Source organism: Pseudorasbora parva, chromosome 24 (genome assembly GCF_024679245.1).
Source record: "Pseudorasbora parva isolate DD20220531a chromosome 24, ASM2467924v1, whole genome shotgun sequence".
Classification (NCBI taxonomy): domain Eukaryota; kingdom Metazoa; phylum Chordata; class Actinopteri; order Cypriniformes; family Gobionidae; genus Pseudorasbora; species Pseudorasbora parva.
Genome location: NC_090195.1, coordinates 2,999,865 through 3,014,137, shown reverse-complemented (window position 1 = coordinate 3,014,137; position 14,273 = coordinate 2,999,865). Strand labels below are relative to the sequence as shown.

The 14,273-nt window shown below is 39.7% G+C and overlaps 1 protein-coding gene across 1 annotated transcript; it reads right to left on the bottom strand.

Annotated features, from left to right (window-relative positions):
* Positions 1-469: 469 nt before the first annotated feature.
* Positions 470-13,156, bottom strand: LOC137064283 (uncharacterized). The gene is made up of 4 exons (XM_067435659.1): positions 13,105-13,156; positions 11,212-11,312; positions 2,443-5,108; positions 470-1,512 (listed from the first exon to the last, which is right to left on the bottom strand). The coding sequence occupies exons 2-4, from the start codon at positions 11,309-11,311 to the stop codon at positions 652-654; spliced, it is 3,627 nt and encodes a 1,208-aa protein (XP_067291760.1). The 5' UTR covers position 11,312; positions 13,105-13,156; the 3' UTR covers positions 470-651.
* Positions 13,157-14,273: the final 1,117 nt, after the last annotated feature.

Genomic DNA, 14,273 nt, shown 5'->3' with positions numbered 1-14,273 from the left:
AACGAATATAATTCAAGAGCCTTTGATGACGTGATGATTACGTTACTGTTGATCATCTGTCCGTCATCGTCTAAAGCCCGCCCTGATGATTTAATTGGTCAGTTTCTGTTCAGGCATAATCAATCCTCTATGGATCGAGTCCAGACCGAACCGCCCAGGCTCAAATGTTGTGGGCGGGGCTGAGTTCAGCTGGCATCCAGGCTAGTTCTGATTGAGAAGCTGAAGGAAATAGCCTGGATGCCAGCCGAACTCAGCCCCGCCCACAACATGTCTCCGGGAAAAATGGCGTTTGGGGGTAAAATGTGTGTTATTTTGGCAAGGTTGCCAGCTAAAATTTGCATTCCTGGGTCTATGTATTTATCAAATTGCTTCAACCCGTGGGAAAACCGCAAACTTGGCAACACAGTGCAGTTGAGTTCTGTTGACTTTTGACAAGTAATGTTATGTGTCGCTCCGCTGCTCTGATTGGTTGTAGGTCTGTCCAATTGAGGTCTTTCCTGGTTCGGTTGAAACACGCTCTATAATCACAGCCCAATGGAGCATCAGACTCATATTCTGACTAGAGCTGAGTATGACCACATCAGGCTAAATCAGAACATCAATAAACAGAAGTATTATCAGTGAATCAGTGTTGAGTGACATCATCCATTTCTATAACACATGTCGAGTCATCTTCAGAGATTTTGGTTGTATTGTGTCAAGAAACTTTAACAATTTCATCATTCCTTTAAAACTGCACCTCCATGATAGTTTTATCCTCATTTCACGGTCTTCTTCATCTTCCTCATCATCATCATCAATAGCGTCTGACTGGCAGTTGTCAAACAGGAAATACACTGGCTGATTCTTGTCATTCACTGCACACTTGACTTTAGCCTCTTTAATAGCCGTTAGGGCATTTTTAGGTCGAGCTCCATCTGAGTGTGTGAAGAGCAAGACAATGTTTTCAGCAATATCTCTCCCAAATAAAGACTGAACAGCATCATATATGTATATTTGTCTGTCAGAGAGTCGAGTCTGAGATGCTTTAATCACCAGACACACTGCATCTATTTTATGAATCCCTTCAGCATATTTACTTAAACTAAGCAAACTCTCAGCGATCTCTTTATCATTCTGAATATCATGAGTGTCTCCATATCCTGGTGTGTCGATGATTGTTAGATCGATTGGACTCTCTTGTAGATAAAACCCATAAAGAGTGATGATGGAGGTCTGACTCTGAGCTGATGTTCGGTCACTCTGGTCATCTGTGATCTCAAACCAAACCTTGTCTTCTCTCTGAACATCTAACATGTAGTTGATCATCACATTGATCAGGGTTGTTTTTCCTGTTCCTGTTTCTCCCACCATCAGAATGGTTTTATGGGGTTTGTTTTTGTCTCTCTCTCCAAATGTAATTTTTCTGAATAGTTCAGATTGACCTAAATTGTCTGAACTTGTTTGCAGACGGTATCGAGCAGGATTTCCATCTTCAGTTAAGATGCTATTCTTGATGAGATCATTTTTGTCCTGTAAAGAATAAAAACACAATAACAATAAGGAGGGTCATGTGTAAATGTTGTACAATTTTTTTTTAAAATCATCAAATTATAAAATGTGCTCCAACATCCTTGATTTAATAAAGACCCTTTTACATAACACAGCAGATAAACGATAAGCATTTTACAATTGTTTTATTTGTAATTTTCCCCTCATATACTAAATGTCAGTTTAGAATTGTTGTAATGTTTTCTGTTTTGTATACATCCATCCATCCATCTATTATCTTCTGCTTATCCAGGGTCGGGTCATGGGGGCAACAGTCTAAGCAGAGACGCCCAGACTTCTTTCTCCCTAGCCACATCCTCCAGCTCCTCCGGGGGAACCCGGGAGACATAATCCATCCAGCATGTCCTAGGTCTTCTCCGGCGCCTCCTCCCGGTGGGACGTGCTCGGAACACCTCCCTGGGAAAGTGTCCAGGAGGCATCCGAAATAGATGCCCGAGCCACCTCATCTGGCTCCTCTCGATGTGGAGGAGCAACGGCTCTACTCTGAGCTTCTCCCGAGTGACCAAGCTTTTCACCCTATCTCTAAGGGAGCGCCCGGCCACCCTTCAGAGAAAGCTCATTTCAGCAGCTTGTATCCGGGATCTTGTCCTTTCGGTCATGACCCAGAGCTCATGACCATAGGTGAGAGTATACATATTTAAACATCCCATCTCCAGTCTTCTGTGAGGATATGGTTACCTTGTTACTACAGTACAGCAACCTAGAATTACCCTTTAATTGGGATGCTATCAGAAATGCTTTTTAATATGTTAATATTAGACAATCGATTGGGTTTGAGGGTACAAGGCATGTGAAATGGCCTCAAGATTAGATTAACAGTGTTTAATGATGTAAAAAATATATATTATTAAATTATATATATATTAAATATTTTACAAATGAATATCATACCTTTGTGATAACTGCAGTGACATCAGATTCAGTGATGTAGTTGAGTTTCCTCACTGCTGCAGATTTAATATTGTACTCAGTATCTGGTCTGAGATCAGTCAGAGTAACTGTATTCTGGTTCTTTGACACAGTTTGAGATCTCCAGTCTTTTTCTTCCTTCATCTTGTACAGTATTTTGAGCTCCTCTGTAGCAGGACACGGTGGAGACACTTTCAAAACCACTTGGCTATATCTGACCTGTTGGACAGTGATCGCACTGTCTGGCTTTGATGGAGATGTGAAGGAAACAGCTTCTTTGGATCCATTTTCATACAGGAGAATGCAGGAACCTGGATGCTTTTCATGACCTTTCACAGAAACCATAAATGTAGTGCTTTGACTGCTAACTGAAGTCATCAGCTCTTTAAATGTTTTCAAGTGTTCTCTCATTTTCTCCCTGATTCTTCCAGTGAGCCACGATTGAGACGTCACATCAGGTTTCTTCTGTGGTTCCCTCTTCATTTGAGGATTCATGTAATTTTCTTGCTCATTAAGCAACTCATCTGGCTGCTCAAGAGAACTGAAAGTGTAACAAAACACATTCTCCACCTGAACATCTGACAAATATGAGTCCAAGCTTCTGTTCACTTCAGCTCCACAGTCCATTAACTGTCGAAGGAACTCATTGACGGTGTTTAATTCTTCTTCTTTCACTGTGATCCACTCTTTCAGACTCTTTTCATTGAATGGAGACTCATCGTGAGCTTGTAGAAGATCCATCAGAGCACAAGACTCTTTCTCACAGGCTTTAACTGACCGGATCACGGATTTAATTCGGTCTCTGAAATCTTGTCGGTATGTTTGGCAGTTTTTCTGCATATCTTGTATTTTCTTATGAAGTGTGCTAAAGGTTTTTTCCCTGTTTTTTTCCAAAAGTAAACTGCACTTCTTTTCAGTCCAGCTTAGGTTTTCGATAGCAGACTCTTTGGCCTTGATGAGATTCTGGTTTATGACTGTGAGACGCGTCACATCACTGTGTACAGTGTAGTTGAGCTTTCCCACTGCTGCACATTTAATATTGTACTCAGTATCTGGTCTGAGATCAGTCAGAATAACTGTATTCTGGTTCTTTGACACCGCTTGAGATCTCCAGTCTTCTTCTTCCTTCATTTTGTACAGTAATTTGAGCTCCTCTGTAGCAGGACACACTGGAGACACTTTCAAAACCACTTGAGTACATCTGACATCTTCAATGATTGGACAGTCTGGTTTTGATGGAGGAGAGAAGCAAATGGCTTCATTGCTTTCATTTTCATACAAAAGTATGCAGGAACCTGGATTATTGTCCATTTCTTTTGATGCAACAATGAATTTGATTGATTCGCTGTTGTTTAAATCAATACATTTTTTAAAAACCCTCAAGTTGTTCCTCATAGTCCTTTGGATGTCAGACGAGAGCCAAGACTTTTGATCTGTTTTCCCTTCATTTTCTGCTGTCGTTGAAGAACTCAGGAAAGCCTTTTGTTTAGAAAGCAGCTCATCTGTCCAGCCCAATGATGTGAAAGTGTAGCTGACCAAATGTTGAACTTCCAGATTCATTAAGGTTTTATTGAGGTTGATTTCGACCATTGCTCCTGAGGCATTCAGTTGCGTGAGCAATGTTTTAATGATGTCAGATTCTTCCTCTTTCTCTTTCAGCCATTCTTCAAGAGCGCTTCTTTCAAATGGAGATTTCACATGATCATTTAGCAGATCAATCAATGCTGTATCCTCTATGAATTTTGCACGGATCTTTGGTAAGAGAGAGCCGAATGTCTTCATGAGACTCAGTCTGCACTGGTAGCAGTTTTTCTTCATGTCATTGATTTTGTCATGAAATGCCGTAAATGTCGAAGCTGGCGTGTCTTTCCGAAGATCCCTGCATTTCATCTCAGTCGTACTCAAACTCTCAATTACAGATTCAATATCTGTGCTTAAACTCGTGCTGATTTCATGTTGAAACTTTACAGCTCTTGAGAAAAGTTTGTCCAAAGGATATAGCCAAACTCTCAGAGGAACTGCAAGCTCTTTGTTTTCTCCCAGTAGTTTGGGAAGATCTTCAAAAACCTTCATTGCATCTTCAAAAGAGGTCGGGCTACGTGGTAGCTGGAAGTCACCATAAAATGTACAACTAAATTTTTGGGCAGCAGTCTTCAGATTTTTATTCAGTTTCATATTTGCATCAACGGTTCCATTTGCAATGCCTTTGAGCTTCTCTAAGACAGCTTTTACATCGCCAGCTACCTCCATTTTGTTTTCACCAGATGTAACTTCTCTGTCAAAAACAAAGCAGGCATCTGCTCCGTACAGCACTGCTGTCACTACATGTGTGGCTACCTCATTCTCATAGTGAGCCATGTCTCCAGAAGTAAAGTGGTTTATGATCAGTTCTTCAAATTTAGTGGTTGAATGATAATGTAATGTCAGTCTCTGTTGATTGAATGATTTCTTGGTGTCCTTGAGATAATTGGCAGCTCCACTTACATTGAGGAGTCCACCTAAAAGACTCAGTTTCAGACAACCACTAATATTCAGCAATTTAGTTTTTTCCTCCATCGAGTCTGAAGCTGTAACTGTGAAATCTGTGTTAATTTGGGGTTTAGTGGTTATGTTCTGCTGCAGCTGCTCTTTACTCCAAAGTCTGATTCCTGTAATGGAGAAAAAGTAAAAATCATGATAAGCCCCGTTTCCACCACAGGAACTTTACCCAGGAACTAGGAACTTTGGGTGGTACTTCGTGTGTTTAGACCGCAGGAACCAGGGTCTAAATGAAGTTCCGGGTAAATATTTCCCCCTCCAAACAGCCCTGCTCGCGAGGTAGTACTTTTTCAAAGTTCAGGAACTTTCGAGGGCGGGACTTGGGCGCTGAACGTGCTGATTGGTTTAGCTCACGCAGCATTTTAGTTCAACGGGCATTTTTAAAAGTCTTTTGCGAGTAAATATCAGTCTTGCTCTCTGTCTGATGGCACGCGTTCGTCTCAGCCATCTCACGTGCAATGTCCATAATAGCTGATAATAATATACATTGTCATTTTAAATCTAGCTTTACAAGCTTTCTGAATATGCTGCTCTTTTCTGTCGTTGTTAATTACCTCGTAAACCTATACATAACCAGCAAAAGCAGCACAGCTTGAATCTCTTCCATACTCGTTATTCATTTTTTTTCACCATGTAAACGACCTGATCGATTACTTTTAAGTGTGTGTCCTTACATGACGTGACGGCGAGCACCGCGCTCATGTTGACAAGAGAGGAAAGTACATTTTTCTGAGGGGTAAACTTTTTATTTCGTAAGTTATGAAGATAATGTTGGAATAATGACACAGCGTATATTGCCCCAGGCAGTTTTTACTTTAACTGCGCCTGACAGAAGATTTTTTTTTTCTGAGATGATTATTACACTTTACAACAAATAAATAGCTTATATAATACTGTATTAGTCCTGGTGGCCATTAAGAGTTGCTATGGCTACAGTTAACACATTCAGCTGCTGGAGAAAACAGCGTTGACATTTTTGATGCGGCAGACAAACTGCATGTGACAAAATGATTGCGATTGAAAGTCATCACATGTAAACACCAGATCGGTTTAGATAACGTCTCACGTAAACAGTCCACTAAATCTTTCAATCGGTACACTTAAAAATGATTACTGTCCTTCACTGATTTGGAGGAGCAGTCGTGTGCAGTCCTACATCACCGGACTAATTTGCCTAATCTTCTCGGAACTTTATCGCGGTCGAAACGCAGACAGCTGCAGGGCTGGGGGGGAGAAAAGTTCCTGTAAAAAATGTCCTGGTACAAATTGTTCCGGGTAATTTTGGTGGAAACGGGGCTATAGACATACTTTCTGCATTCATAAAACAGCAATTTAATCTGCCCCAATTTAATGGCTACCTTCATTTTCTTACAGCAGAGCAACGCCACATATTTTTTTCTTGCCCCGTTGGCCATTCTCTTCCAATTATATTTATATATTTACTTACATAAATGAAAAGTAGCTAGTAGACTACTATCTACTGGTAACTATTACAGTATACAAACATTACAGACAATGGCAAACAGCAACAGAGGCAGCTCTGGCATAATGTCAATAACACTTGAATGAATGACTTACAGTTTCTTCACAGTTATTGAATATCCCTAAAGTACCAAAAAAAAAGGTACCATTAGGTACCGGTACTGAATTTCAGATACCAGTACTGGTACAAATGTGAACAGTACCAACCCTACGTGTTCCTATTTAAGCCGCGCTGAAAGCCATTTTTCGTCAGAGGAGTGGCAGCATCGACTCACGTGTATGCGCAGTATCACGGCAGCTACCTCATGCTCATTCCTATTATCTCAGGAAACCAAGGTCACGTTAGTAACTGGAATTTTGTCTTTTGATGCGGTTCACTTGCATTGTGTCACTTTATGACACTTACGGGTAATGCAATTCAAAATCGCTTTGCTACTAGCACAGGCCGTCCTTTGAGCCTGTAGCCCAGGGGCGCATGAGAGATAGGGACTTCAAGGTTTTCCCAATAAACTGTCTTGTGCTCAGGCCTTCATAAAAAAAAACGGAGGTTGGGGACTGGTCAAGGAGACAAAATCCATGGCTGAAGAGCATGGATGATTAGGTTGTAGAACCTAGCAAAGGTGGATTGCGAGGACCAGCCAGCCCCAGCATGGTCATGAGCGTGAACCTCCTCCTTCTTAAACTGCTCGGATCCAGCTTTAGTCTAGGGCAGGGGTGTCAAACTCAGTTCCTGGAGGGCCACATCCCTGCAGAATTCAGCTTCAATCCTAATTAAACACATCTTATCCAGCTAATCAAGTTTTTCAGGCTTATTTGAAAACTAGAGGTATGTGTGTTGGAACAGAGTTGGAGCTAAACTCTGAAGGGCTGTGGCCCTCCAGGAACTGAGTTTGACACCCCTGGTCTAGGGCGAGGTAACGGGTAGCACTTAGCTGGATGGAAGCGCTGTTTCACCTCAGGTAACGGGCTGAGCGGGTGAGGGAGCCGGCTTGACACACTGTTGAGTCAACACCGACTTAGGGTGACTCGAGGAAGCAGAAGAACGGTTGTGTGTAAGAAGATGTGTGTCAGGGCTTCCGGAAACAGAAGATAAGCCTACACCAGCCTGTCTGGAATCCTGTGCTGACCATGCTGGCCCCTATCTTCACTCAGACCCGATTATGCCTCTTTTTATAAGATGTAAAATAAGTATCCAATGTGTACAGAATAGGGATGCTCATGCTGACCGTTTAACCGTTAAAGGGATCCCCTGGTGTTGAGACTTGTATGGCTTAATATAACATAAATGATGTCTCTTACTGAATTATGTAGTAGAAAACCCATGAAAGATCTACGTTATTTTAAAAAATCGATTTTATATTTGGACCATGGGCGGCGCCATTTTGTTTGTGTTCTAGGTTGATGACGTAGATTGGTTGAACTCCTCAATCAGCTGGCGTTACCCGTAGCTATTTTTACCACAACGCAACTCGAAAATTGTTTCAGAGTTAAACAAAACCAATGAATTGCTTTGTAATTGTACTTAAAACACACTCAAACATACATGTGCACACAAACTCACCTACACAAGTCACAAACAGATCGGCGGGCGCGCACACACACTGACAGACTGCGTTGTCTCAATCGAGATGTTGGGCTGCTCAGTCTCCACGACAGGGGCTGAATCCGAAATCGACCCCCTATACCTTGAAATAGGGCATTATTTGAAGGGACGGCCCTGTTCAAGTGCAGTCATTCAGTCTCACGTTCACCGCAATAACGAGTGTACAGCCGATTTACACACAACAGCTGTCCGACTTCACGCACTCGATCGTCTTCATTCACTCCTTCAAGTTGTATTAGTGAACAAAAGTAGCGAAAGTAATTTGTGTCTTAAAAGTGAAAGTTTAAAGATTGAGGTTAATTCACTGAGCGTGCTCAAACTTTAATGCACAAACCAATCCCATGCATCATCACCAAAACATCCTGCCTCTTCCTCACGTTAATTTATCCCATCATCCTACCTAGACATTTCCCTCTGCTGGATACATTAGGCATTACAGTAAATCTACTGCAGATCAACAGTCTATCTATGATATCAACACAGGGAATAGTGATGTATGCGCGCACGCAGTGCGTGTGTGTTCGCACCGATCTGTTCGCGCCTCATATGTGTGTGTGTGTGTGTGTGTGTGTGTGTGTTCGCGCCGATCTGTTGGGGTGTGTGTGAGTCTGTGTGAGCGAGAGAGTTTGTGTCCACATGTATGTTTGGGTGCGTGAAGTCGGACAGCTGTTGTGTGTAAATCGGCTGTACACTGCGGTGCAACGTGAGACTGAATGAGTGCACTCGAACATGTCCACTATGATGTCGGACAACACTACAAATGGCCGTCCCTTCAAATAATGCCCTATTTCAGGGTATAGGGGGTCGATTTCGGATTCAGCCCCTGTCGTGGAGACTGAGCAGCCCAACATCTCGATTGAGACAACGCAGTCTGTCAGTGTGTGTGCCCGGCCGCCGATCTGTTTGTGTAGGTGAGTTTGTGTGCACATGTATGTTTGAGTGTGTTTTAAGTACAATTACAAAGCAATTCATTGGTTTTGTTTAACTCTGAAACAATTTTCGAGTTGCGTTGTGGTAAAAATAGCTACGGGTAACGCCAGCTGATTGAGGAGTTCAACCAATCTACGTCATCAACCTAGAACGCAAACAAAATGGCGCCGCCCATGGTCCAAATATAAAATCGATTTTTTAAATAACGTAGATCTTTCATGGGTTTTCTACTACATAATTCAGTAAGAGACATCATTTATGTTATATTAAGCCATACAAGTCTCAACACCAGGGGATCCCTTTAACTGATAGTAAGAATTTAGACCGATTAATACTATCAGTTAAACGGTTTAAAGTTTTTTTGTTTGTTTTGTTTGTTTCTTTGCTGCATGGTTAAAAAACGGTATTTGTTAACTCACAGGGCGCGTCGACACATGCAATCAAACGTGCCGGCACAGACATATTTCGCAAAATGAAGCAATGGGAAAGAAGAAGCGCGCTGCACTATTTTGACAGAAAGGGTGACGAAGTTACGTGCAAAATAAGCTACTTGGTATTACATTACAGCAGTACAAGCTCATGACTGGTGGAGGAAAGCAAATGAGGCTGGCCGCTCTAGCGAGGTGTCTCTGTATTCCCCGGGCACCAGACAGTGCCATCTGAAGCCTTTAATGCTTTTCGTAGTGTGGTTTTGGTGACTAAAGTAAACATTGTTATGTATGTTCTTCTCACTGCTGTTGGTTTATAGAACAATTACTCCGAGTCACGCTCTGTCGTTTCAAAGAACAGCACAACAGCGAGCACGTCGAGTACACTACCCCAAACAGACGAGGACCGAGCTCCGTCAACAGATCCACGGAGACCGAGGCTCATGCTGACGGAGACAGACGAAAGTAAACAAGGCTTTCTTCTGCTGGTTTAACTGTCAACAGGCTGTGCTCCAAACTAACCCACGTCACTTAGACATGTTAATTTTTAACAATTAAAAACCAGTCAAGGTGTGGATTGAGGTAGGCCTGTGGTAGGCCTGCTATTTTTATTTGACAGAAGAAAAAAACTATTCTGGTTGTTCAAAGCTTCTAACGGATTCAGTGTATCTTTGTTTTGTCATCTCAATCTGGTAATTATTTTAGTGAAAATATTTAGTGTAGGCCTATTTATTTTATGCTTTTTATTTAAATGATTTAGTTTTTCTCTGTCAGAAACGCTGCAGGTGCATGATAGTGTGATAATGTGTGAATTCAGGTTCTGTTGTTGAGCTCTTCTGTATGTTCTGCTGTTTGCACAGTAAAATAAACACATGAAAAAGTATTTTTAACTCACAGACACTCGTCAATTGTATTTTAATTTAATGCCAATTCAATATTATAATCTTATCAGTTAACCGTTAATAATCGATTAATGAGCATCGGTTGTCGGTTGGAAAAATTAACCAAAATGAGCATCCCTAGTACAGAGTGTATTGTGAAGGTTAAGCTCCAAATATCCACAATTAATTTTTATAGCATGTTAAAATTCCCACTTTTTTGTGGGTGAGCAGAAATAACATGGAGCTCTGCATGGAGATAGAACATGTATAGTTCAGTTTAATTACGATTATACCAATCCCCGCCCAAATGATGGCCAAAACTTTACTGATGAGTTTTTTTGACGTTTATTGTACGGCACACAGACGATGAAGCGTCTGTTGTCCTCCAGAAAATCACTGTAAGGCTATTTGCATTTAGTGAAAACACCATATTTGACAGGCATAGGAACAGTTTCTTCTCTCAGGCAATCTCATACACAGTTAATGCCCCCACTTGGCAATAAACATGTGCAATGCACAACACTATTTATACTTATATTTATTTACACACCATACTTCTTATTTACATTTCCTTGCATACATATACATCTATTGTCTAATTTTGTATAATCTTTTATTAGTATTATTATTATTATTATGTATATTGATATTTCTTATTTACTCTATTTTTTCTCTTTTTATTATCTGTGTCTTGTCACGGCTATTCTGTGTGCTGTGGAAGCTTCTGTCACCAAAACAAATGCCTTGTACAAACATAGGCCTAACTGTCAACAAATCTCTTTCTGATTCTGATATTGACAAACAGTTTTTTACTACAATCTCATAAGTTATTTTACTCCAATCATTCATTTAAAGCTTCTCAGATTTGGGGTAAGTGTCTGTTCATCACCTGGTACGAGTGCATCTCTCCTGCAGTCATACAGCATCCCCAGCTGGAAGGGTCTCCCCAGAGCTGCAGTCTCTATTGAATTCACTCCCACTGGATCCATGCTGGACAAAACACAGACAAGAAGAAATCGACCGATGAGGTTACTGATAGAGGTTTGAACAATGCTGAAGGTGGTTCTTAAATGTGAGCATTAGCGCCATCTGGCGGGCCTCTGAAAGGAGCGCATTTCCTCAGATTTTGAGCTATCTTTTCCAATTAATTAATTCCAAATTCAGTCTATCTTTGTTTTGTTACACAAAAGGTGAATTTGAAACATGCTATTTTACATAAGGCATTATTACAGTTTACAGTCAAATAAACTAATAAGATAAAATAAAATTAGACCCAAACCAAAAAAACAAACAAACTGCTAATAGGCCTACATGAGATGATGGTCGTTAAGTTTCCACTAAACTAAAGGACTGATACACAAAGCGCAAACTGGGATTTATCGTTAATACATACCAAACTATGAGGAAGTCCAGAATCCCGGAGAAGAAACAAAGGAAATATGAAACATGAATGAAACAAACATATTTATTTGGTTTCATTTGTCTTATGACACTGCATGATTTGTGTCCATTAAGCAATCTTAAATATATTTAAAGAATAATGTATAAGCATATATATATATATATATATATATATGTATATATATATATATATATATATATATATATATATATATATATATATATATATATATATATATATATATATATATATATATATATATAAAAGCAATATATAAATCTAGGCTATAAATATATTTATGCCCAATCTGTGGTGATCCACATTGGATCGCAAATTATTTTAAACACTCGCCGGTTATGAGCTGAGAACATTTATTAAAATGTCTTAAATGTTGATGTCGACTAAAATAAAACCGAAAACATTACCCAGCTAGCAGGGAACGTTCTCAGAACTTTGGCTTTCCTTTTTTTTTTTTTTTTATGTACCCTGTACGTGGCCCCAGAATGTAACATCCTGGCCCCTGTTACAGAAAAATCCTAGAACCGCTGGTCTGGCCACTCATCTCCTGATCCTCATGTGCTCTGGTCCCTTTATATTGTGCTACCTTCCCTCATGTCCTTGCTGGTTCGTTGCTTTTGTGTGTGTTTGTTGTATGTGTGCAATCCTCTAGCTCCCTGTCAGTCAGTGCTAGATTTAGTTTTCCTTGTCTGAGATTTTCCTTTTTGATTTATTCTTATTTTTCTTTGTTCCTGCATTTTTGTCCCTTGCCTTGTTCTAGTCTTTACTTTGTGATGTACACAGATGTGAGAACTAACCTTTTTTTTTCTTACCTTTTATTTTATCTCTCTTCACCTTTTTATTTTTAATTAAGTCATTTTTAGAGATTGGTTTTGTTTGTTTTATTTTTCCTCTTTTGCTATAGCAGGGTCCTCCATTTCAGAAATGCTGACAATAATGTTCTAAAAATGTTATGTGTAAACATTTGAGGAATATCAAAACATTTATAAATTTATAAATTATAATTTTTATAGAATGTTATCCTAACTTTCAAAAAAACATTCTGAAAACAAAAATACCCGCTGAAAACGTTATAAGAATGTTAGGGAATAATGTTATAAGAATGTTACCACTAAACAATTTTAGAATGTTTTTAGAAGAATGTTATCCTGACTTTTAAAAGAACATTCGGGGAACAAAAGTAAAACTACCCGCTGAAAACATTTATAGAGCAATGCATAGTAATGTTCTCAGAACATTCTTATAACAAAACAATTCTAGCTGGGTAAATGCATCAGTGTCGATCCTATTCTTGTTGTCTTTCGTTCATGGTCAGGTCTTTACAATAATCAAGTAATAATTATGTTAAATTAATTTACTCACAGTTCTTATGATCCTTCTGGTTACAAATGACTTTAAACTTTTACAGGCAAAGGTATTGAATCTGAGAGAAACACCCTCATGGTCATGTGATTTATAGGAAAATAGAAGTAATGCATCCACATCACTTTCCCGCTGAAACGCCCTCTCAGCCAGGGCTGGGTGGCAGAAGAGACTTCTCATTTCGATTCTGGTTTCTCTTCTGTGTCTATATATTACTCAATATTAGCTTCTTGTTTATTGAAATCAAGCACAGCGTTAGTTCAGTCAGGGCACGTAAGCATAGTGCTGCGGTCTGCTGACAGTAGACGTCCCAGGGTTCACTGCATGTTTTACACGTTACTACTGTTCAACTTAAAGACATTACTAAAGTGTCTTAAATCATCGTATAACACTCAAGCTGATGGCTCCATGGGAGTTAATGCAAAGCTCTTGTATGTTCTATTAATCATGGTGCAAGAACCCCAATAAGGGAACCATACCGCCAAAGATAAACTGTGTTTCAATAAACTGAAGTCATTAGCCATAAGATTAAGTGGTCCTGTCTGAAATATTGTTCTGAATATCAGTGATCTACAAGAAAGTTGATTTCCCTTTTTTGAAGGGATCACATCAAATTACTTAAAAATAAAGGGAAGTTCTAGCTGATTAGATCGTTTCAGTTCATTATTCCAGTCTTAAAAAAGTGTGTGAGGGAGCGGTATTGTCGGTTTTACTTTCATGTGAGCTGCAAACACGTCAGCGCAATCCTGACATACTGTACACTTTGAACAAAAACTTAAGAAATACTGCAGATTACTATAACCAGAAAGTGCATTTATAATGTGCATTTACTACTTCTGTATCGTAATGTGATTATCCTTACACTATATCAACACATGCACATGCTTTTCACTATATTTTTAATTAATTTATTTACTTTGGACTTTTTTGGACTTCACTTTTTCCACATTTTGTTATGTTACTGGCTTATTTCAAAATGAATTTATTATTTCCCTCAAAATTCTACAAACAATAAATGACAACGTGAAAGAATTTGTTTTTTTTCCCCGTTGCAAATTACAAAAGAAAAAAAGCAGCATCGGGAGCAGCTGGGGTTAGGTGTCTTGCTCATGGACACCTCGACACTTGGTCTGGTGGAACAGGGGATCGAACCACCAACCTTCCGGTTT

What these genes read in the sequence shown, in the direction of transcription:
- LOC137064283 (XM_067435659.1), bottom strand. Translation starts at nt 11,311, where the DNA reads ATGGATCCAGTGGGAGTGAATTCAATAGAGACTGCAGCTCTGGGGAGA. An exon ending in GAGAGATGCACTCGTACCAG is followed by an intron (nt 5,109 to 11,211) that starts GTGATGAACAGA and finishes TCTCCATTACAG; the next exon opens with GAATCAGACTTTGGAGTAAA. An exon ending in TCACTGCAGTTATCACAAAG is followed by an intron (nt 1,513 to 2,442) that starts GTATGATATTCA and finishes TATTCTTTACAG; the next exon opens with GACAAAAATGATCTCATCAA.